The 25905-nt window shown below is 38.3% G+C and overlaps 1 protein-coding gene across 1 annotated transcript in view; it reads right to left on the bottom strand.

Moving 5' to 3' along the window:
• The window catches only part of GRV2 (DNAJ heat shock N-terminal domain-containing protein), a 466773-nt gene that overhangs the window by 121011 nt on the left and 319857 nt on the right, over positions 1-25905 (bottom strand). Inside the window, exon 20 of the mRNA XM_089425195.1 lies at positions 8092-8216. Coding sequence (XP_089281321.1) covers positions 8092-8216 — 125 coding nt within the window. The remainder of the gene's footprint in view (positions 1-8091; positions 8217-25905) is intronic.

A 25905-nucleotide genomic window follows, 5' to 3' on the forward strand; every position in this document is an offset into this window, starting at 1 on the left:
GGAGTTTACAAATCTAATTAATACATTCATGAACCTTTCATTATTGATATCAAAGTCAAAACGAAAATCCTAATCTGGACGAAAAGCAGGGAATCAAAGCTGTTGGAAGACGCGGAATACGTAATTGTTTATGTATATATAAACATGAACAAATGAACAAATCAAAAGCGCGGCCATGGATCATCAATATACTATGTATGTCAAGTCAGATCTCAACCAATAACTGTAAATAATCTGGCAGCAGAAAGCCTTGTGTGTCGCATATTTACCCGAAAATGCCACGGACTTCTCACAAATCCGAACAGGACAACACCAAGAATGTTTCTTGCATTATTTGATTAATTTCCAGCTATTCTATATGAAAAGTTTGCCATGATATGCATTTCTAATTGCATCAAATGGAAAGTTCCTATAGCAGGTTGTTAGCATAATTCAGTGATCGAGATTGGTCATATGGTTGATGAACTTCAAAAATAGTATAGTCCCATAAACATTGAGAGAACCGCGTATATATATATATATATATATATATATATATATAACCTGACTTCACTGTGCCAGGATTTTTGAGATCAGTGCCGTATACATCCACTCAGGGCTCGATGAATTCTATAACGTATATAATGCTCAAAAGATGCGCAATCTAATCTGGGGTTCCTTGTTTACCACTGATTGCACCTTCCCTTATAGCATTGTTGTTTGCCATTACTAGTAGGTGCCACTTTGCATTATTTTTCAAAATAACTAGCATCTCCATCTGTGTCATGTCCATTGGTATTTCAAAGATTTCCATCCTCATCCATTCCATCAAAGAACTGAGACATTTCTATTAATGTGGTCTGAGCTGTTAAAAGGGCATCCTCATCAATTGGAGGATTAATTGGAACGACCGAGTTCAAAGTTCATAAGCATTGGGGGCTATTTATATTCTTTAAAGTTGCGGTTATTTGGCATTGTATGAGATATTTGTGCAACATTGTCATTAAATGGAGCAAATTGATGATGCATTACAGTTACTAAATAGTCTAATCTTTTCCACTGTTGATGGGACAGTCAGAATCAGTAAGGATTTTCTCTCAGAAATTCAGACATGTCTACAAAATGCACAAGAAAATATTGAGTTTTTGCAGTTGGAGACAAAGCTACAGCAAGAAGAATTACAGCAGTGGAGTCATCATTCTGAACCTGTTTCTGTTCAGAACAATGAAACAGACTCCCATAAACAGCAAAACAATATTGCTGAAGTTCATTCAGATCCAGTGCCCAATAAAGCAGCAATTGTACATGCAGATCCAGAAATTCAGTCTGCACTTCCCAAGCCCATCATCAGACCTTGGGAACAGCTTGTCCACAAGAAGCACAGAACTGGTCTTAGATATGACAAGGACTTGTCCTTTCATATTCCAGACTATGCCAAGCCCATTCAGTTTCAGAATGCTGGATTCATTCATAACAGTTCACTTGCTCCTCATGACAGTTCACCTCCAGCTGTTCCAGATTCTGCCCCTCTTCCACAGCAACAACAACAACAACAGATTGAGAAATTCCAACACTGTGATCGAGTTGGCCATCTGAAAGATCACTGTTTTGATCTTCATCCATGTAAGCACTGTCATAAAACCAGCCATTCTTCACACAGATGCTTCAGAAATAAGCGTCCTGCAAGAACAAAGATTCATCTTGGATGGATCGCTTCTTGGCAATGGGCATCAACAGCCAAGAAGATATTCCAAACACATGTCAGAACTTGTTCCAGAGTATTGAACAGTCTTGCAGCCGAGTTTTCTCCATCTTCTCACCTTGTATCTGACAGGGGGGAAATGATGGTCATCTACAAGCTTCAAAGCCACATCAAGCGAGCCTGAGCCACAACCTGCCACACCAGTTTCAGAGTTGTAGCCAGAAACAAAGATGCCCGTGAACAGATTGAGAACACTTCCTCTAGCAGAAGACACCAGCTTCTTGCCAGTTTTGGAAGAGTTCCAGGAATTGCATTAAGCATTCCAGAGTTGTTGGTCATCCTTAAACCATCACAGATTAAGAACAGTTCCTCTAGCAGAAGACTCCAGCTTCTTGCCAGTTTTGGAAGAGTTCCAGGAATTGCATTAAGCATTCCAGAGTTGTTGGTCATCCTTAAACCATCACAGATTAAGAACACTTCCTCTAGCAGAAGACTCCAACTTCTTGCCAGTTTTGGAAGAGTTCCAGGAATTGCATTAAGCATTTCAGAGTTGTTGGTCATCCTTAAACCATCACAGATTAAGAACACTTCCTCTAGCAGAAGACTCCAGCTTCTTGCCAGTTTTGGAAGAGTTCTGGGAACTACACTAAGCGTTCCAGTGTTGGTGGTCATCCTTGAACCACCGCCCTTTTTTACCAACATTTCATAGAGCACATTCAGCCTAGTGCTGCCATGCATTTTTGCACATTTTGTATTACAGCTCTCTTCTTGGACTCATACATAACCCTTCGGATTAAGGGGGGGAATGTTGGACACCTAATCCTAAGTGGGTTAGTGTGGAAGTCGAATGGACAAAAGGAGTCCAAGAGACCTTGGGATCTGAAACCCAAGAGTCACATATTTGTACTATAAATGTATATCTATTGTTAATAAAAAAATGAACTCACTGATTTATCTTTCCTATTCTATGTTTCCCATGTGTGTTTAACACAAACAAAAAGAACACAAGGTGTAGGCAATCAGCCAAGGCAAAACCCATAAATTCTTCTTCTAGAGGAAAAACCAGAAATTCTTCTTCTCTTCTTTAGAATCAAATCAAATGAGACAACCTAGACCTTTTTGACCAAGACAAAGACTTTCTTCCATCCACCAAGTCATGCATTCAAGAAGACTAGTCAAGATTTCCAAAGTCAATATAAATTCAACTTCAATATCCAAGTCAAATGGAGTCTCCTCTGCAATTTCTGAAATTTTTGGCCTGCACTTTTATCCCTACAACTTCGCACATTTTCTTCGGTTCTTTTTGCTCGTGTGGGTAGAAATAAGATGAGTTAATGGTCTTCTTCTTCTTCATTGTCCATCATTCCTTGTGTCTCGCACTTCTTCCCTTAAAATTACAAATTGAATTCATGCTTGGAGATGGATACCATACTAGGTCGAAATTTATGCTTATATAAGGTCTTTTTGGTCAAATCATCTTCAATAGTGCCAACTTGCTAGATGTTGAGGCCGACTTGGAAACTCTTGAAGCCAACTTGGTGGAGGAGTAATATATAACTAAATTACATAGAATAATTTTTCTTTCTTTAGACATAATAAGCCCAAGAAGGGTTTATAACAAAATGGCATTGTCAATGACTTATGACTCAACCCTAGAAGCCTACAATGGAGGCTTGACCTATAAACAAAATACATAAAGCATGAAACCCGTGCTCATAAAAATAGATTTTCTTTTATAATAATTTTCCTTTTCTTTCTTTTTGACAAATACATTACATCATGACTCAAATACAATTATGAAGACTGATACTAGTTACATTTCTTAACACTCCTGCTTAAATAGGGAAGTATTCATAATTCTTCAAACGACACAAGGTTGACCTCAATTTTAAAAGTTCTTAAGAGAATAGTAGCATACGCAATGCTTGGGATACCCTAACTGCCAAGGTATCCAACCAACATGGACTAAGATGTCCTCTAGGCAATTGCCTCAATAGATACCATCAGGCTACAACCCTGGTATCCATCCAACAGGATATAGATACCATCTAGGCCCCCACGCCTTGCCACCAAACCTTACAGGGATTCAGGTTCACCACTAAACCGGAGCTCCACACGATACCCTCCTTCTAGGATCTAGACATCAATTGAGATCTCAATATTAACCAGGCCATGATGTCCTCCCAAGTACCATCATACAGGAATTTTTATGGTACTCACCTCTCCCTCTCAACCAAATCAGAAATATCCACCAATTCGAGCATGCTCCTAAAATAAACTAACTTCTTGTTGGGAAGAGATTTCGTCAACACATCAGCTACTTTTTCATTTGTTGGCACATATTGTAGCTTCACCACCCCAACCAGTATTCAAATTTCCAATGTATATGTTCTTGCATGCGAGCACAATCTTCGGGGTCTTCAACTATTCAGATGTTTCTTCGGTCATCACAATATCCAAACACATTTCAACAAAAGCTTCCTTCTTCGTCTTCTCCACCAACACCAAATCTAGCCTCAACACTTTTTAGGACATCCAATCCTTATTTTTCATCAATCAAGAATAACAATCTGTAGTGCTTTAGCCTTTCTCTAATCTTACTTTTCTTCAAGGTCTTTACTATAGCTATCACAATATGCCCTCCCTTTTAACTGGGGAGTTATACACTTTCTTTATCCAATCTTCACTTTTACTAGGGGGCAAATCCATCAACAACTCAGCCACATAGGTTTTATCACCATATCATTGGAGAACATCAACCTTTTGGAACATCAATCGTTCTTATCCTCACATGGCAACAAGGTCATCTATTAATAAGCAATGTATACTTCAATGCTATCAGGCTTCTTACAGCTCCCTCTTTCCATCATGTTCAACATCATCATCAAGTTATCACTAAGTATGAGGGAGGTAAGCATCTTCAACATATTGAAGACTATGTACTTGCAAATCTTCATCAACAAGTACAACCAAGCACATATATATAGGAACATATTATCATAGAGAGAGCATCTAGGGTTATCAAAATTTTGAGCAAGAACTTTGAACTCTAAATATCAAATTCTAAACTTAGATAGGATAACCTTCTTCTTCTCCCCTTTTTGGTTTGGTCCCTTACTGGACCCCTTCTTCGCTTTTCCTTTTCCATCTAGGGCCACGTTCTCTTGTTGCTCCTCACCCCTTTGAGTTATACAAATGTTGCTACTGACAAGACTGAGCCTCAGCTCCTCCTAGTTGAAATCGCTCCATAATCGATCCCAACCTGACAATGGGTTTCATCCATTAATCACTTGGACAAATACAACCCACTACTTCGTAAAATCATTTAAGACTATACGCACCATCTTGTCATCATCTGGTTTGTCTCCCACTGCAACTAACTCATTCTTTACCAATCTAAGTTTGGTGAGGTAATTGGTAACATTACCACCCTTCTGCATCTTCATACTCCTCGGTTTCTCTCTGAGAAATAGCTTCCTGTTAGTGGTCGCATCCTAGAACAGTTTCAAAATAGTGTCCCACATCTTCTTTGTCGTATCCAACTCAACAATATGCAGAACTATATGGTCCTTGACTCCATCAAGGATTATCCTCTGTGTTTTGGCATCTTCCTTCTGATATGTTGAAAGTTGTTGTGGATCCGTAGGAATGGCTATCACATTGGTCACATAATCCTTGAGACCATTCTCTTCCAACAATAGAGAAATTTTGGCTTCCAAACACCAAAATTTGAGGCTCCATCCAATCTGTCTTGATCTCTCAAACCTGCTAAAGCCATTTTCTTACAGTCAAAAAATAAGCAAAACCCAAATAAACTAAAGAATATAAATTGTGCTCAAAATCCTCGAACTTTCTCTTCGTGTGTCTGCGCAAAGCCTTCTTTTGCCCTCAGATTTGCTATGATACCATGTGAAATTTTCAATTCTCTTCCAGTTAACTAGTTTTTATCCTCCTATCAATTTATTATTTGTCTTCTGCAATTTATTTTCGAAAAACACTGAATAAAAGGCTACTGCAACTTCAAAGAAAATAAATAAACTATAGGAACAGATAAATTATTGCACATATACACAAATAATGAACACCAATATTTTTGGACAAATGTCTCTGGAAAAACCCGAGTGTGGGGAAAGCCAATTCTACAGATAAGTATTTTTATTATTCTTCATAAAATTTTTGATGTAGAAATTGCAACTATTTGTCATAAATTAGCAAACCTTCGGAAAAATATTCTAGTCACTTATGCAAGTCGATTTAGGCTCCTGGAAGCAATTTGGCCCCTCTGATCCAATTTGGCCTCCCTTTGGCCCACTGAGTCTGTCACACGTGCGACCCTGGCACTCGACACTCTCTACCAAACTCACACAGCCGGGAAAATCAACTTGACCTCTCTACAGAAATATCGATATCCTATAAACTCAAGAAATTGTTGTGAAGAATCTCCCCCAACAATCCTGTCTCCAAACTCTGTTGATCTTGATTTGTTAGTTCCCTCACACAATCACAGCACTCTTGCTATCACTGCAAATATGTGTCTCGATGTGTTTTCCAAAAGCCCCATTGATTTCCTCTTCTAATCTCTCGTTGAGCAATCAACGACCACAATCTAATCACAATTGATGGCTAAGATCATCTTGACCCCATCACATGACTTTTCTAGAAGTCACTAGAGGAAAATTGATTGACCTCAATTAATCCCGATTAGTTAAGCCATTTCCTTAAGTTAGACTTGGGAAAATTAATAAACTGGAAAATAATTAGTTCTAATTAAGTCAATTTTCCTTCGGAACTTTTTTTGGGTATTAGAGAAAATCAAACCATAGTGTTCCTTAGTCTCACAGACACCATCTGAGATTAGAACACTTGTCCGAGCTCTTTAAACTAACACACTCTTGACCAAGGAGAGCTGAGAACTAATCTTAGCCCTTGATTATAGGGTTAGGGCTTCACTTCATTAGAGAAGGCTAAAAGGGGAGAAAAGGTAAAGGAGAGCATTCATTCTTCAAGTGTAGACTTAGCGAAGGAGAAGAAGAGAAGAGGTTGAGAGAGCTTCAAGAGCAGGCTGAGAGAGGTTCAAGACGAGGCTGAGATAGCTTCAAGAGAAGGTTGTAGAGGTTTTGATAGCTGAGAAGGAAGGAGGCTGAGATAGCCTCTGCTGGAGGAAAGCTATTCTTATGGGGATGTGCACATGTACAAAGATAATATCATAATTCACATCGCTGTCTTCTAGCGACAATCAATCGACAATGGAAGGCTGACTATGCAATCAATTGGATGATCAGGCTAACCAAAGGTGGTCCTGACATAGTCCACTGGTGTGCATGTCAAGGCAGAAAATCAAGAGATCTCAACACACCTTAGCTGATTAAAGTTGACAATATCTTCCTTATTCCATGGGATTAGTTATGTTTTGGGTTATACATAGATAATCCTATGGAACAAATAATCACAGTAGTATACGGTGTTACCCTTATATGATGAGCTATGCTCACTTGGGATTTACTGCTATATGGTGTCTATCGACACCACCTCTGCTTGAGATTCATTGTTATTCACTTCTGCAATTCCCTAGTTTGCCAACAATTCAAATTGTTTTAACCTTTCTTTCCTACATGAAAGTCAATTTTTCCAATGTATACCTTTAAGTCAGCACTTCCTCATCTTATGTCACCAATGGAGATATTAGTCCTCACAAGACTGACACTTAACTCCAAAACGTTTGTTAGTTAAAATAAGGTCATTTGCTGTATTTATGAGCTCAAAAGAGTGATAGAGATTAACCTAAAAGAATCTAAAATCCAAATCAAAATTACATCTTGCTAACAATATGCACACACTTCACAGAAAGGAGCAACAGCAGAGAAAATGAAGACCAATCTCAATTTATGATAAAGAATCCAACAAACACAAAGGAAGAGATAGTAGAGATACAAATTCAATCTTACTTCATGACTGTCTGAAAGACAACATGCTTATCCAATTCAGAGGAAACACATCCCAAAAATGAATTTGGAGATTGCAAGGTTCAGGACTACCTTCTGACAGAATATGGTACTATATTCAAATAAAACCTTTTTTGGAGGGATTAGGCTAGTGGGACTACTCACAGGTTTTGAACCGGTGACCTTAACATCAAGGAGTGCCTTAAAAGTACACCCAATAAACATCTATCAAAGCCTATTCAAACAAAACTTAAAACTTAACAAAAACCTAAAAAATATATAGAAGAAGCTATAGAATGATCTCAATATCACCCAGATTAGACAAAAGTGACTTTCAAAGTTCACTTTTGAACAAAAAAATCATTTCCTGAAGCAGGTGCATCTATAATGGTGCTCTAAATCTAAACCATGACAAATGGACTATAACAAAAATATCCTAGTTACTGAAAATGCGCATAACATACTCACTTTAGTCCTTGAGCCACAAGGGCATCTCTAGCTCGATTGCCAGCAACAACTACACGTTTAAGTGTCTCAAGTGCCAGTACGCTCCCTCCTTGCCATCCTATTGCTTTCATTAGCAATGGAACAACCTGTCAACAGTCACATACATCAAAACATAATGACTTATCGAAAAAAACAGTTCAAATGCTATAATGTTGTAATGAAGTCAACTTTATTGCACAAAGTAATCAGTCCCCAAAATATTCAGAGAGGGTGATCTCGGCAAATTGCAATATCACTGTCAAAAATCAAACATTTAAAACCATCTAAACAATTCTACATAAGAGAAAAAGGTCACATAAGCTTTAAACATGCTATCAAATTAATAGAGAACTTATTTTGCAATTATACTGGCCAAGATGTCTAAAAAGGGGCTGTTCAATGAATTGAATTATGCCTTCGTAATTTTTTTGCAGGAACTGACACAAAAGAATTATAACAGAATACCATCCATAGGCCATTATGGCTCACTTGCCTCTGATCACAGAGACATATACTATTACTTTCCACACACAAATGTGTAGAAATACAATTATATCCCTTATCAACCAGAAATAAACAAAGATAATTTACTCCTTTACTGTTATAATGAACTACGGAGAAGGCTTCCGCAATAGGAATAACAAAGAGTCAATGTTAAATCTTGAAACATATCTACAACTTCCCGCCCAGAGAGGAAAGTCCTCTCATGATTACTTTAACAGTCATTGGACCTGTTACCCACCAAAAAGTGGGTAACCCATAGGAGAATTTTACCTCCTTCTTGGACAACCAACCAGCCAGCAGCTCTATTGATCAGCACTTGACATGATGTCATGGACCCTCCACATACATATGCTCCTGTCAGATCTTTTGCTCCCATCCAGCATTCATCCTTGAAGGAAGGTGGGTCATCCATCAGCAGATACTTTTACCATTTTGCAATCATGTGCTTTTGCTTATTGTTTTGGGGCATGTTAATATGAATCAAGGGTCATACAGATAATTGGCCGATCTTGACCATATTCTTGTTCCCTCACTTCACTCGGGTGGTTAGTCTTTGATCCTAGTACAATGAGACCTCCTCTGAGGCCTTAAGGTTATAGGAAGGACACTATTACAAAGGCTCTGATTGAAGTAGTGTGCTTGTGATATTCCATACTTGCAACTTCCCATCATTCCCTCTATCTCAAATCCATTCTTCCATTAGGTGGTCATTGGTCATGGGGATTGGTACTCGTTCATCCTCATCCTTGGATCTGCCCCGAAAAACATTGTGTTGGAGGTTCGTGCAGCTAAAAGAATGATAAAATAGAGAAAGTAAGTGTAACAACCAAAAGTAAGTCATATATGTAGCGGAAATATTAAAATACTTCGTATACAAAGACATCCATCGTAGGACAGTGATTGTAAATTGTATATTGTATAAAAGAATGAATATAGGATGAGTACAAATGAGAATGAGGGTCCTGTATATATAGCCAGGTAAGTACCCTTTCACGAACAGGCATGTCTCTAAGACATGTTTTTTCATAATTAACTAACTAATCATTAGTTAATTTACTTATTATTTATTATTATTTTCATATTAATATGATTATTATTTATTATCTGTTTTTATTTATTTTAACATAATTTATGTTCATAACAGTAAAAATAAAAGAAAAAAAATGTGAAAGATGGCTAGGACTAAAATTAGCACGTGGGAAAAAGCCTAGCATGAGCTCTACCCCCTCATTAGCCATCACCCAGTTCCTAGAGCACTTGATGCTCCACACATAAAAAGGAACCCTTGTATTGTCTCAACCCTAATGAGCAATAAATTGCTTCATATTAAGGGGTAATAAATGCTAAATCTCTCAAATGCAAGCTTGGGCTCTTAAGCTATGCACCATATCAAAGCATTATCATAAAGAAGTAAAAGGTGCACCAGAGGGGTGGAAAAAACAGGTCGAGAAAAGGGGTAACACATGCCTCCACAATTGCTCCCTCCGTACATCTATACACTCAACATGGTGGACCACCATTCATTGGTCACCTGGCTATCGCACTTGGTCCCAAAGTCTTGCCCACCCCATTACCACCATCTCCACTTACACCTATGGATTGATGCGTTGACCTGGGACCTATCACCTTCCCTTGGGGATTGGAAACACCTACTAGGGTTATCCACCTAGCCCTCCCGAACATAACAGAATGAACACCCATACAGGACTTGCTCTAGTTAGATATTTGATGGTGATCTTTGTGTGAAGTATTGGTTGTGCCCCTAACTTTAAATATGGTCCACTATGATGCATCTATGGTCTTAGTTACCTAATGATTGATTTATTTACACTTGATATTGAGGAGGGTTTCTTAGGTAGTCCACATCACAGCAATAGACGCTTCTAGAGGTGATTGCCCAACCTCCTCAATAGAGCAGTAGCAGCTGCGCTATTCAAAGCAAACAAAAAGATTGACTTTCATGGAGCAACATTGCCTACCTAGAATAAAGCGTTGGGCCATTTGTTGCTTCCACGTGATGGTTGACACGCGTAGGAACCCCTAGATGTTGAAATGTTGATCTCATGACGCTTAAGGTTGAAGATATTGATGATGTACCCAATGGACCCATGATGCCTCAAGATGGTCTTGACACTGTTTGATTAGCATCACTTGATCCAAAACCTAGATCATGAGGATCATCCTTCACATGACTAGGGAGGGCTTGCACATCATGTTGGAGCCCCAACGCTCGAGAGATATGATGCCACACCACCCCTTTTTCTCTTGTGAGGGTGACATAAGGAACCTTTTGCGCATTACGTCTTAGCATGGAGATACTTTTGATGACTAGTACATGAGCCTTGAGCATATCTTGGAGCACAGAGCACCTTTTAGCCCTTAACTCACATTTTGAGGGCTTATTGAGCTCATTTCGAGGGCGACATCAATGTTGCGCAAAGTGAGGACAAAGCAAGGACGTTTTTTGGAAGCGAAGCGTCAAAAGCGTGATTTTCGAAAAATCTTCGGAAGCGAAGCATCTCAAAAGTTTCTATTATATATATGTGTATGTGTGTACATGAGTGTGTGTATATATATATATATACACACACATATACATAAATATATATGCATACATACACACGAATTATATATATATATATATATATATATATATATATATATATATATATATATATATATATATATTCGTGTGTGTGTGTGTGTGCACACACATTGCATTTATATTTAAAAAGAACATCTAGAATACCAATTTAGTTGCAGAAGATAAGAAAACATGCATAATTCTACATAAATCAAGATAGATATGGCATCCATAGTATATCCATGATTAATTATTCAAGCATCAGCGATCTAGTTTCTAGCAATTAAAAATAAACATCAATTTTTTGAGCATATCATAGAGGCCTTTTAACCTCATCCTCCCTTTCCCTAAACTCACCCTAGACCCCACATAAACCACCTGAACCCATGTCCGTGCCATCCGGAAACATGTAGGAAGCATCTTGGAACCGTGTTGAAATTGTGTTTTGGCCGGCAAAATCATGCATGAAACATTCACGATTCCCACGGGTCCAAAAATCACGTTTATCTGAGTGAAGTATGGTTCCATCCACAGTTTGATTCACAATTCCATCCACAATTTGGGCACAAATCTACACGGTTCTGTTCACGATTCTATTCAAAGTTCAAGCACAGATCTATAGAGTTTACGGCTCTGGTCTCTAAGCAATCAGGGAGGACAGTTCCTCCAACATTGAGTTATGTCGCACTATTGGAGCATTTATTCTTGCACGTGTGGGCTTTTATGGCATATTTTTCTTGTTTTTGGGTTGAGGTTGGTTTGTAACGTCTTTCTTGTGGAACATTCAAAAGTCAACTTGTCTTTAGGGCCTTTAGTTAATTTTATTTGTAAAGTGAGTGGAGGAAGGCTTAAATAAATAGAGCTGCCTCCTCACCTCTGTTTTCATCATCAGGCATGTGAATTTGGCCTCTCATAGAAGAGTACAAGTTAGTTGTCGTTTTCACCACTTGGGCATAATGTGATCTTTTGTGGATGAAATTTGTCTTAGATGTGAATTTTGGCTTGGAAACACTATTTTGGGATTGAAAGAAGAGATATTGAGGAATAATATTTATGTTTATTACCGATTTTTAATCTTTTGCATGCTTTAAATGTTTTAAGCAGGGTTTCTGTTGCTTCATGACTAAATGCTCATTACTAGTAGAACTTTGCTTCATTCTTGCATGTGGATTTATCTTCTTCATAGCTATAAGGGACCTCCTAGTGTTAAGACCTTATAATTAATTTCTCCCCTCACAAGAATAGTAGCTAGAGTTTTACAAGTGGATGCCCTAGTGCATCACCCCTTACTTCAACAAGGTCCTTGCTTTGCAATTAATTCCCTTGAGACTCCATTTCCCATTGTAGGATAAGGCACTATTCGCTAGAGTGTGTTGTGTTGAAAAATGTGTAACTAGGTTCAGTCTTCATAAGTATGAAATGTACTCTTGTAAATAATAAATGAAAAGAAATTATTATTATTGGAGCATGAGTTTCATGCTCAAGTTCTTTTATTTTATAGGTCAAGCACCCATTGAGTGCTTTTAGGGTTTGTCCTAGATTTAAGAGTCATTGTAATATATTGAAGACCCTATGGGCATATTGTATCTTGCAAAGAAAATTTATTTTGTCTTTAAAGCGTCGAAATACCTCCAAGATCAAGTCAGCCTAGAAGCTGTCAAGTTGACCTACATGAAGAGCCACGTCTACCCTTGAAAGGAGCCTATATAGAGAGATGAAATCGACCTCCACTAGACACACTCACTCATCTCATTCTATGCGAAGGAGAGGAAGAAGAAAGGTCAAAGAAGAAGGTACGAAGAGGAAGTTAAAGAAGTTGAAGAGCTTGGGCTAGTTCTCTCTCTCTCTTGTGAAAGACGAAGTTAGGGTTTATACACTGGAACTATCTCTAGTTCGATCTTGGAAGAAAGAGAGAAGGGAAGGCAAGCAAAGGTCACTTAGGGTGTCTCACTAGCCCTAAATCTCAAGAAAAGGCAACCGAAGGGAAGAGAAGGCTATACGAAGGAGATCGAAGTCTCTAAGAGGAGTAGCAGCAATTGCCGGAAGACAAAATTTCGGATCTACAATAAGAGGTCGAAGTCCTTGTAGTGGGAGGCCGAGTTGATCTTGATCTTGGAGGGTATTTGTCTGAGTCACTAGGTCATGGTATTCGTCAATTGAAAGATCTATAAGAAGAGAAGAGATTTAAGGGTTTTCCCCTCAAGAGGAGGGGTTTTGGCCCTAACTCACAGCTTATATACTGTGTCACTATTTTTATTGTTTTGGTAGTTGTTTGATGTATCTCACACTATAATATAAGGAACAAAGCTAATAAAGAAAAAGGTAACACAAACAGTTATCAAGAAAAGAGAATTAACATACTTGCTGCTCTATTGAATCCTCAACATGTTGATCACCTTAAAATCAAATAAAATTTCCCTTAACCCTTTTTCTCCTAGATGACTATCATAACCACTAGGGTTTTAAAAGAATATTTGTGTGAAGTGTGATTTAATTGCATGGGAGTGGCTCTTAATTATAGGACAATTTGTGTAAACCATAATAAAACAAAATCTAGCATCATATATCGTCTTGCATGCCTTAATAGTGTTGGCATCATCCCTATTTATTGCTTTTGCACAAACCTAAGAGCCTTAAATCCCTCGTGTTTGCATTAGCCCTACTCTCTATGGGAAATCCTTGCTTCCCTTCTCATTGAAGATCATTTTAACAAATTTTCTAAGGTTGTTATATGTCATTGCATGCCCTAACAACGAACATCAATCAAACCCTAACTTATGCCAACCTTGTCATAGGTCTAATTATTCAGAGCTTGAATCGTAGTCAAAATCATCTTGCTCTTCTTAAGCCTTGCCAAGCCCATAACCTATCTTTAGACCTCCAAAATTAGTAACCTTGAGCCATAGTATTATAATACCTAGTAGGTGGCATAGAGAAGCCTCCCTTCTAGTTGAAATCCCACTAAACAATAGGTAGAAGGTTTTTGAGGTGACAATGGCAACCCTTCCTCATTGTTGGCATAGGTTATAGCCCTTTCCTGGTGAGTCCTCTCATTGGACATGCTATATTTTAAGGCAACAGAGCCCATGTTAGTAACCAAAACCTTTGCCCTGAGCAATTTTTATTTCATTGAAGTGCAATACAATACTCTTTGATGGTACCATGAACCAAAGTTTCAAAACTCATATTCAGTCAAGGGAATTCAGACTCAACTCAGAGTCAGCCATGACTTGGGCCAGTTTGAATTTAGTGACTTAGTTTATGAAAAGTACATAAAATATTTAAATTTTACCAAAAAATATATTTTAAAGATCTAATTCTTTGATTTCTTTTGTCTTATTTCATTTCCTACAATATTGTTCATGTTAATAATCTAACTGATGTGTTCCACAAGCTGCAACACATTTGCCTATGTTACTTTCAACAGAATGGCCAAAAAGATCTAGGCTTATTTTAATTATTCCTGATTTCAGTGGGGTTAATCCTATGAAGCCATAAAAGAATAGTTTTGTTGTTACCTTTGGTTGATTTACCCTACAAGTCTTAGGCTAATTTTGTATCTTCAATTTTCTCAGAACAATTCTACAAATCTTCATGTTTGTAGCCCTTGAGTTACTTCCAAAAAAATTGTTCCTAGAATTTTAGACCAGTGTTAATTTTAGTTAATAATGGTATGTTCTATGCTTAGGACAATTACTTCAATGTTCCTATAGTAGCCCAATGACAATTTCCAGTAGCAATCACATTAACCATTAATCACATTGACAGTAAAAGTAGATAGAACATGAAACAAAAATGTAGAAAACAAGCCAAGACAAGAGGACACCAAATTTGGCAAATGTCGGGGAAAAACCCCATGTGGGGAAAACCCTTTGATCAATTCTTCTTATTATTGTATCAAATTCTCAAAAGAGAGAGAAAGTATAAAAGTAAAATTGACTTCCAAATCACAGTCAAAACGGCCCTGACAATTCTGTAGTCAAACTCGGCCCTAACCAGAAAGCCAAAGATGGTCAACACAACTATCAAACTTGCCTCCTTGAGCTCGGTCAACCTCAGTCAAATTCGGCCTTCCCTATTGGTCAAAGTCAGCCCAAAACAATCCTTCTGAATTCGATCAAAGGAGAGAGAAAATTGGTTGTAATTTTCTGCGGTCAAAGTTGCAGTCAACCCTGAAGTCAACGCTAGTCAAAGTGCCCATATATTCTCGACTTCTATGCCCAGTAATGCGGCCTAGAGAAACAAAAATAATCCTCGAAAACTCGCAGTCAAAACTGGTCAAGGCGTCCCTCGTCAACGTTGGTCAAACTTGGTCACCTCCTAAAAATTTTGGCCCTGTAATTTTGTCCAGAAATTCAGCCTACTTGTTCCACATGTGTGAGAGAGATAGAATGCCCAATGTTGTATGAACCAATGAGAGAAGGAGAGAAGAATGTGTGTGTGATGATGATGCCAAATGAGGTGAGAGGATACTTGTATTTATAAAAGTCGTTGAGGGTGAAGAGACATGTCTATTGGGCTTCATGAGCCTACATGATGGTGTGGCCGACCTGAACAATTTGTACATGTGTGGGCATAAATTCAAAAACACACTTCTACTTGTCCAAATTGGATGATCTTTATGTCAATTTTGGTCCTCTCTAAAAGAGGAATTTAATGCAATCATCATCTCCACCAAATGAGTTGTCCCAGGGTGAAATTTGGCCCTAGTTGTCAATTTTAACACTCCCTCTCAACTAGGGAGAATTCCACTTGCTAATCCATCCATCATCATCCATCATCATGCCATCCTCTTGTCATGAACCATCTTTGCATCGCATCTCATCTCTGCTCTGCTGAACACTGATATGAATAATGAAGAAGAATCAATTGAGAGAGAGTCACAAGACCTTACCACTCTCCACTAACAAAAGTCAGTCCAAAGGTAAAACCACAATCAGATTTGATCCCAGAATAAGTTCCATACATCCTAGACATAGGGAGTACGACCATACACAATGCGTCCATCAGTAATGATATGGTCTCTATCCACTTTTACCAACTCATTGGCCAGATGAGAGGTACTTCCCATTAGTGTCGGACTACATGGGTAGCATGTATGTTGGGGAATCAGCAAGAGAAGGTGAACCACTCATCCTGCTCATATGCCATAGGAGAAGGTGAACCACTCATCCTATGCATGTCAATCGTAGGGGAAGGTGAACCACTCACCCTCCACACGTGTCATCAATCGTAGGGGAAGGTGAACCACCCACCCTACACACGAGTCATCAATCATAGGGGAAGGTGAACCACACATGTCAACCATCATGTGGTATCACAAGGGAAGGTGAACCACTCACCCTGTACATAGCGCACCAATGGGGGAAGGTGAACCACTCACCCTATGGTCGCTCATAGCTCCAAGAAGTACCCCAAGCCCCAAGCTCCTCGGTCCTGATGTGTTGGAGCCTTATTGCTCCCCATTGTACCATATCCCAGATAAAGTGGTACCTGATATAAATGTGCTTGGAGCGGTCATGGAACACGAGATTCTCTGAAAGGCGAATCCCACTTTTGTTGTCATAGTAGATCACGATAGTATCCAACACATGCTCAAATAGCTCACTAAAGAGCTTCCTCAACCAAAAAGCTTCACAACAGGTCATACTAGCAGCAATGTATTCGGCATCGGTGGTGCTTAGAGCAACCGATTTCTGCTTCCTGCTCATCCAAGAAATTGAAGCAGACACCAATGAGAAGCAACATCTAGACGTGCTCTTACGATCCACCACACTGCCAGCCCAATCAGCATCGATATATCGATGTAGCCTCAAATTCCCGATAGTGAATCTCAGTCCATATTTGATTGTGCCACGAAGATATCTTAAAAGATTCTTAGCAACAATCCAATGTATGTGATGAGACTCGACCATAAATTGACTCAATGTATTCACAACAAAGCATATGTCTAGACGGGAATTTACCAAGAAATCAGGGCCCCCACAAATTGTCTATATTCAAAAGGGTTTGCTAATCCGGTCCTGACAGCACTGCCATATGGCTTCTTGAAGTTGAGTTCCACTGGAGTAGACACAAACTTGCAATCCACTATCCCACATCTCTCAAACAGCTTCACAATGTATTTTCCTTGAGAAAGGAAAATCTCACCTGGCTTTTGCCAAACCTCTAGGCTTAAGAAGTAGTGCATCAGACCTAGGTCCTTCATCTCGAACTCAGAAGCCAACTCCCTCTTGCATTGATAAATGAGAGGGTCTGCACCTGTCAAAAAGAGATCATCTACATAAGGGATCAAAATGAGATGCATGTCCTTTTCAACCTTGAATTATAGGTTAGGATCAGCATCGCTCCTCATAAATGCCAACTTCATAAGATAGTTATCAATCCTCTCATACCAAGCCCTAGGGGCTTGCTTCAACCCATAGAGGGTTTTCTTCAACCCATAGAGGGCTTTCTTCAACCCATAGAGGGATTTCTTCAACCTGCATATGTGTGTCCTTCGATCTTGTACTTCGGACCCCTAAAGTTGTTCCAGGTAGACTTCCTCCTTAAGTGAGCCATGCAAGAAAGCAGTCTTAACATCCATTTGATGTAGGCTCCATCCTTGAGAGGCAACGAGAGCAATAATCGATCGGATAGTGGTATATCGGGAAACTGGTGCAAATATCTCGTCATAGTCCACTCCTTCCTTTTGAGAGAAGCCTCAAGCAACAAACCTGGCCTTATATTTTTTAGCACTCCCATCAGCTCCATGTTTGATTTTGTATAGCCATTTTGAGGTGACTATGGACTTGTCCTTTGGTCTAGGCACCACATCCCAAACATCATTTTTCATGATAGATTCATATTTCTCATTCATCGCATCCTTCCAGACTTGGTGTTTTATGGCTTCTTCGAACATACATGGCTCAGATTGAACAATAGTACTCATAGCAACTAAGTAACCTTGATACCTATTCGACTTCTTGCTTTCATGGAATGTCCGTCTTGGAGCAATATGTCATTCAACATCTTCGAGAATATCTTTGAGCTACAAAGGTCTTTTCCTTGAGGTAGAGGGATTACCAGGTGGTGGATCAATAGGATCCATCGGGCATAGGCTCATCTGTCGGAGGTTCATCCTCTTTTTCAACAGCATCATCATTATCCTTCCTTGGAATGGGGAGATCTTTGGCTTTCCCAAGGGTAGTGTCCTCATTGAAGGTGACATCATGGCTGATTTCCACATCTCTTTATCTAGGAACATAGATTCTATATGCCTTTGAATTCTAACTATAGCCCACAAATATACCTTTCTTCCCAGATGCTTCTAACTTGTTTCTTTTCTCTTTAGGCACATGAAAATATATGGGACAACCAAATATTCTAAAATGATAAACATCAGGTTTCTTACCAGTGAAAACTTCCTCGGTCTCTTAAAATCCAGTGCTTGATGCAGGCTCCTATTTTGAACATACATAGCAGTGTTGCCAACTTCTCCCCATAAGAACTTCAGTAGACCTTGACCATGGAGCATGGCACGGGTGGCTTCCATGATTGTTCGGTTTTTCCTTTCAGCAACACCACTTTTCTCAGGAGTGTATGTAATAGTTGTCTCCCTCTTAATGCAAACCTCTTTGCAAAAGTCATTGAATTCATTTGATTCATATTCGGTTCCATTGTCGGTTCTCAATATCTTAATTTTCTTCCTTGTTTAATTTTCCACCAATGTTTTGAAAGAACAGAACCATTTGAACACTTTATCCTTCTTCCTCAAGAAATAGAACCATGTCTTGCGTGAGAAGTCATCCACAAAGATTGCATAGTATAAGTATCCTCCCAATGATGTTATGGGCAACATACCAGATAGTTTAGAGTGAACCAACTGAAGAATATCGGCAGTTTGGCTTTCACTAGAAGGGAATGGTCCCTTTTAAGTTTCTTAGATGCACAACCCTGACAAATTCCTTCATCATTCACGTTTAATTCGGGCTTTGTAATGAAGGTGAGAAAATATTTGGTGCCATAATTCAAATTGAAGAGAAGTATCACAAGTCAAGTCTCCCAAAGGACTTCCTCCAACTTGATAGAGACCATCCAAGTGAAAATGCATCTTTAGGGTTTCTTTGCCAAATACATACCTTTCCATCAATGAATGCTACCTTGAAACCTTTATCTTCCATTGCAAAAATAGAAACCAGGTTCTTCTTGAAATCGCGCATATACAACACTTTTTGTAGATGAATGGTTTGACCTTGATTCAGGTGAAGAGTGACAGTACCTATTCGTTTCACGGGATAGGTAGCATTATCTCCAAGTATGATTTCCAAATTAGTCTTCTTTTCAATCAAATTTGAGAGGGCCTCCTTGTACCTAGTGAAGTGCCTTGAGGCTCCACTATCAATCAACCAATGATCCAAAGTATCTGGAGGAGAAACAGTAGATAGAGCAGAAATAATATAAAATTCCTTTTGTTTTCCTACAACATTACTTTCCTCATACCTGGAATTTATCGTCCTTTTGGGAGGTCGACCATTTCCATATTGAGCAGCAGGAGCATTCCTCTTTCCTTTATTGTTGAACATGTTATTCCTTTGATTGTCATTGCCTTTGAAATCGTTGTGATTGTTGTTGTCACCATCCCTTGGAGTATCCTTCTTATGAGGACACTCTCTAGCATAATGGCCAAACCTGTTGCAATTGTAGCACCTTCATTTTTTTCCTTCTTTGAATCCTTGCTTGAACCCTTGACCTTGTCTTCTTGGACCAACATTATTCTTCCTCTTAGTGTGAGCGGAGAAGGCAATGGGTTCACTTCCATTTGAGGGCTTGTCTATAAGCATAAAAACTATGGCTAAAACAAGAAGACTGGTAGCTTGTAGACTTGAGTGTAAAAATACACAGGTATTTGTAATAATAATTTATTAATATATAAAATTGTATAAGATGATATAGGATTACAACGAGGACCCTACTTTTATACCTCAGCAGGTGACCTTTCGTGAATGGGCATGTCTTTTAGACATGCTTTTTCACCTAATTTAATGACTATTTAACCTAACTAATATTTAATTATTTAATATTTATATTTATTTTATTTATCTAATTGCTATGAATTATATTCATAACATAGCCTCTCCCTTCAGAAGCTTTGTCCTCAAAAGCTTTAATGCTGGGGATTTTCTTCACTTAGTGTCTGTCATCTCAATGTGTACAATTTGGTCATCGATTCATCATGTAGCTTATCAATATTATTTCCTTGGATTTTTTTTATTTTTTTAATAATAATAATTTTTTATTTTTTTAACAAGTCTAATTTTTTTAAATAATATATTTTTGTTTTCTTCACTGACATTTATTTATTTTTATAACTTCAAATTTTTATTTTTTTTTTGTTATAATTTAATTATGTAACTATATGTATTATATAATGATGATATATATTTTTATTGTAACTATAGTTATGTTATATACAATGTTCCACCAAGACTCCGGTGCGGGGAGACGCGGGTGCGGGGAGACGCACAGGGGGGACGTGTGGGAGTACCCTCAAATTTTAGGGAAATTTCGGGGGTGCGGGGAGTCGTCGAGGTGTATATGTATATGTATATATATATATATATATATATATATATATATATATATATATATTTCAAGTTCATATTCATTGTTCACTGTTCAATAATGAAAGCATAAAAATATTAAATAGACAATTGAAATTTGAATCATTGATCCATCCTCATCATTCATTTTGATACATACATCATTCATATGACATACTCAAGTGACAAGTCTCATTATTGAATTAATTATTATTCATACATACCATGAGATTCGAAAAGCAAAAATAAAAATCAATAATAAAATATTCAAATACATTGATCGATATCATTCATCATTCAATGGTTCATCATTCTACAATCTACATTGGTTTAAAAACTAAATTCATCATCCATCATTCTAGAATCTAAATTGAAAGCAAAAGATACTAGTATATTTTCAAAGTTTGAACACTAAATCTATATAACTAAAAGTTTCAAAGTTCAAACTCAAAAATAGTTAAGAGTGAAATGGAAATGACTTTGGGTTGAAATGAAATGAGCTTTTAACTTTAAGGTTTAGGCTTTTAAGTTTTAATTATTTAGTTTTAATTTTAATTTTTTTTTAGACTTTTAAGTTTTAGTTATTTAGTTTAAAAAAAATAAAATTTAATGGTTTTGAGTTTTGAATTTTTGATTTTGAATTTGAATTTTTAAGTCTTATTAGACAAATTTAAAGGGGGACGCCCAGGCGCACCCTTTTTGGGGAGTCTAGACTCCCATACTGAAGGGGGACGCCCAGAAGCACCCTTTTTGGGGAGTCTTGGGGAGTCTAGACTCCCACACTGGGGAAACGCACCCCCTTGCGTCTCCCCAAGACTCCCCAAAAAGGGTGCGTGGGGAAACGCACCCCCAAGAGACTCCCCGTCCCGGGTGCGTGGGGTGCGAGGGGTGCGCACACCCGACCCTGGGGGACGCGTCCCCGTGGAACACTGGTTATATATGTATATATATATATATATATATATATATATATAAAATAGACCTAAAGAAATCGAACAGTTGTAACGAATTGTCACACCGCATGGGTCCTAATGGATTCCTACGTTTAAGCTTGGCCGAGTTGACTGGCTTTCTGTCGGAATGTGATGGCGTGGACAATAGAACACCGATAGTTGACCAGCAGGATGATACGTCCTTCGACAATGACCCAGTCTGTAGCCAACATTGTATGGCAGTCAAGCACAAGTGGATGAAGGGCAGCGAAACAGGTAGCATGGTGGCAGTCGGATAATGGGGATAGTGCCCACTGTTTACGGTTTTGCTGGCGGAACAGTGGAACGATGTCAAAACTATTTGAACCGACGTGATCATCTGCTGACTTCCTCCTCGTGTCGTAGCAATGTAGGTTCTGTGGACTTCCATGAAATAAGAATTCCGAACAATACTGTGGCTTGCTTCTCGAGGATTTAAGCTTCTTGAGAATATTGGGATACCATGAACAACTTCCATGAGTACTTGCAGGCAGTTTAGTTGTCCTCAAGGATTCGAGGTGTGCCTCCCTTTTAGGAGAATCTTGCACCACTGCAAACTGGTAACACTTCCAATTCAGACATGTATCAACATCTTTTAAAAAAAATTCTTCGTCCTGGGATATGAATATCGGTGATAGTCTGTTGGTGTACAAGATGAATTGGAGAACATTGTAGGGAAGCTGCCAGGCTTCCTTCCCAAAATGTTTGTCTGCCCACACCTGAACGGATTTGAAGGCCGCTGACAACCATGAGATGGCTAGCTTGGCCTTCAGCTCAACTTCATTCGCACACAATCTCATCTCTGCAACTGGTGGAAAAGAGGTTATTATACTCCTCAAAATTTCCAGGTTCCTGCTATATTGGTTGTTGCCCCCACTCTGAGAGCCTGAACTGTTCTTATTGTTGAAAAGTCCCAAACGCTGGAGGAACGACGCTGTTGGAGGTAGCGGGGAACTGGCCACAGGGCAGACGTGTTGTATGTTTTTGCCACTTGTACCTATATATATTCCTACTCCATCATCCACCGCATCGTTGGTATTTTCACAGTTTGTTGTCACATGCTATGGGAAAATATCTTTTACAACCAGCAACCAATTTATATTATACTCCTGTACATCAATGTTGGCAACTAAAGTAATTGTGAAACTCTTGTCCACTTCAATTGATAGTCCCAAAAAATCTCTGCTCACCTTCTCTTTATACACTTTTACCTCTTCATGCAACCAATGCAAGATTTGGCTTGCTACCTGTTGTAACAAAAATAATGTGAGATCATCCAAACCACATCTGTATTCACTTATTGAGTGCACCACAATTGTTGTGCCCAAGAAAAGACCTTCTTGTTTTTTAGATATACTTTTCTGCTTTTTACTAGTATGATGATTTAATCCAGAATCAAGTGCAGAAACAACAGAACTATTTGAAACCATACCATCAGAGAGAACACATGCTGTCACAGCAGTCATGTTCACTGGCGAGAGTTTAATTCCATCTACTGCTTTATCTATAGCAGATACTTCAGATGGAGGACGGATTGAAAACTTTAAACTACAATTATCTTCACTAGTGAAAACTGCAACTACAAGAGAGCTTGATTCATTACCAAGAGTTTCTCGCAAGGAGTTTGTCTTTCCATCAAGAACTTGAACTGGAGCTCGAGTGGTTTCTGAAGCCTGTGGGAATGGTTTCAATATATCCAACACCTCAACGGAATGGATCGTAGCCAGTTTACTTTGTCCTGTTAAGGGGCGTGAATCATTTGATATGTTGGTTTTTGTCTTTAAAGGTTGATGAAAAGTAGATGAAATGTTACTATATGACCTAGCTGGCATCGATGAGTAGAAATTCATTGGGCGTGAATCACTTAAAGAAACAAAACCTGAAAGTGGAGGTCTATATGTAGGCAGTACTGCTGATGGAGGAATGGAATCTTTAATTGATGACACAACACTATCGTCTGTTTGTGAATCTGACTTCATACCTTTTGGACCAAACTTCAGCTCTTCATGAGTCTCAGGGTGAGTGATTGTGACAGCCATATTGGTCTGTTGGGGAATATACTGACTTGTTGATGGAGCAAGCATATAAGTTGATAGACGAGTTCCAACTGAACCACCTAATTGGGGATTTGTTTGATAAGGAATATGATTTCTTATATCCCCATATGTCATATCGGCATCACTTTCAATAGATTTCTGATTATTCACAGGAGAAGATTCCTTATTATCCTTTTGGTCCTCTTGGTTAGCTACACCCTTTTCTTGTGTGTTACCTTCAGTCGGATTTCTTATATCCCCATCTGTCATAATGACATCACTTGCAACAGATTTCTGATTATGCACGGGAGAAGATTCCTTATTATAAATTTCTTCACAAGTCTCCTTAAAACATGTTGTAGCTTTGGCACATGATTTTTCTAAACGTTGAAATGCATCTTGAATTTTATTAAACTGTTCAACGTAATCAGGATGTGAACGTAATGGCACATTGTGCGGCGAACTACGTTCAAAGGCCCGTATGATTATATCGTGTGACATGGCTCTGATACCACTGTAAGCATAAAAACTATGACTGAAACAAGAAGAGTGATAGCTTGTAGACTTGAGTGTAAAAATACACACAGGTATTTGTAATAATAATAAATACAAGTGTATAAGATGATATAAGATTACAACTAGGACCCTCCTTTTATACCTCAGCAGGTGACCTTTCATGAATGGGCATGTCTTTTAGACATGCCTTTTCACCTAATTTAATGACTATTTAACCTAATTAATATTTAATTATTTAATATTTATATTTATTTTATTTATCTAGTTGTTATGAATTATATTCATAACATTGTCTCTCTCCATCATCCTTGTCCCTTCTTGAGTGCATTGAGCCAATAATTCATCGAAACTAGGTATCCTGTCATTGTTGAGAATGGTGTTATTAAACACATCCCATGATCTTGGAAGACCTCCAAGTCTAATAAGCGTGAGCTCCCTATCAACAATACCTTCTCCAATAGATAGAAGGTCATTCTTGATTTGTGTAATCCTCATGAAGTAGGATTGGATAGACTCCCCTTTATCCATCTTGATGTCAATCAACTTGTTTTTGAGAAAGAGGATTTGACTTGCATTGTTCACTTTGAACATCCCAACTAGCTTATCATACATCACCTTAGATGTTCCCAAATCAGAAATATAGGCAACCAAATGCTTTTGAATGGAGGCTATGATAATTCTCTTAGTTTTGACCTTGCCTTTCTTGTATTTTGTGTTTGCAGCAGCAGGTGCATTTGGAGGCTCCACCACTCTTCCCTTCACATAGCCCATGGCATCATGCTCTTCCAAAGTCAAGTCCAAAGTCATCTTCCATGCATGATAGTCAAATTTTTCCTTAAGCTTATCCTCAGATTTGAAGTAAGATGTAGTAGTCAGTCCAATAGTCTTGTCCAACAGATCTCTCTTAGTGATTGTTTTCTCGCTCTTATTTGGGCTTTGTTTTCAACTGACCTTTGATACCATGTTAATTTTAGTTAACAATGGTATGTTCTATGCTTAACACAATTACTTCAATGTTCCTTTAGTGGCCCAATGACAATTTCCAATTTAGTTTTCCAATAGCGATCACATTAACCATTAATCACATTGACAGTAAAAGTAGATAGAACATGAAACAAAAATGTACAAGACAATAGGACATTAGATTTGGTGGATGCCATGGAAAAACCCCAATGTGGGGAAAACCCTTTGATCAATTCTTCTTATTATTATATCAAATGTTCAGCAGAGAGAGAGTACAAAAGTAAAATTGACTTCCAAATCACAGTCAAAATAGCATTGACAATTTTGCAGTCAACTACAGTCAAAGATTGGCCTAACCAAAAAGTCAAAGATGAGTTGTCAAACTTGCCTCCTTGAGCTCGGTCAGCCTCAGTCAAATTTTCCCTTCCTTGTTGGTCAAAGTTAGCCCAAAATAATCCTTCAAAATTCAGTCAAGGAGAGAGAAAATCAATTGTTATTTTCTGCAATCAAAGTTGCAGTCAACCCTGAAGTCAACATTGGTCAAAGTGCCCAGATATTATCGAATTTTGTGCCCAGTAATGTGGCCTAGAGAAAGAGAAATAATCCTCCAAAAATCGCAATCAAAACTGGTCAAAGAGTCC

Source organism: Pinus tabuliformis, chromosome 6, assembly GCF_031772625.1.
Source record: "Pinus tabuliformis cultivar Carrire ecotype Pingquan chromosome 6, CPIR1, whole genome shotgun sequence".
Classification (NCBI taxonomy): domain Eukaryota; kingdom Viridiplantae; phylum Streptophyta; class Pinopsida; order Pinales; family Pinaceae; genus Pinus; species Pinus tabuliformis.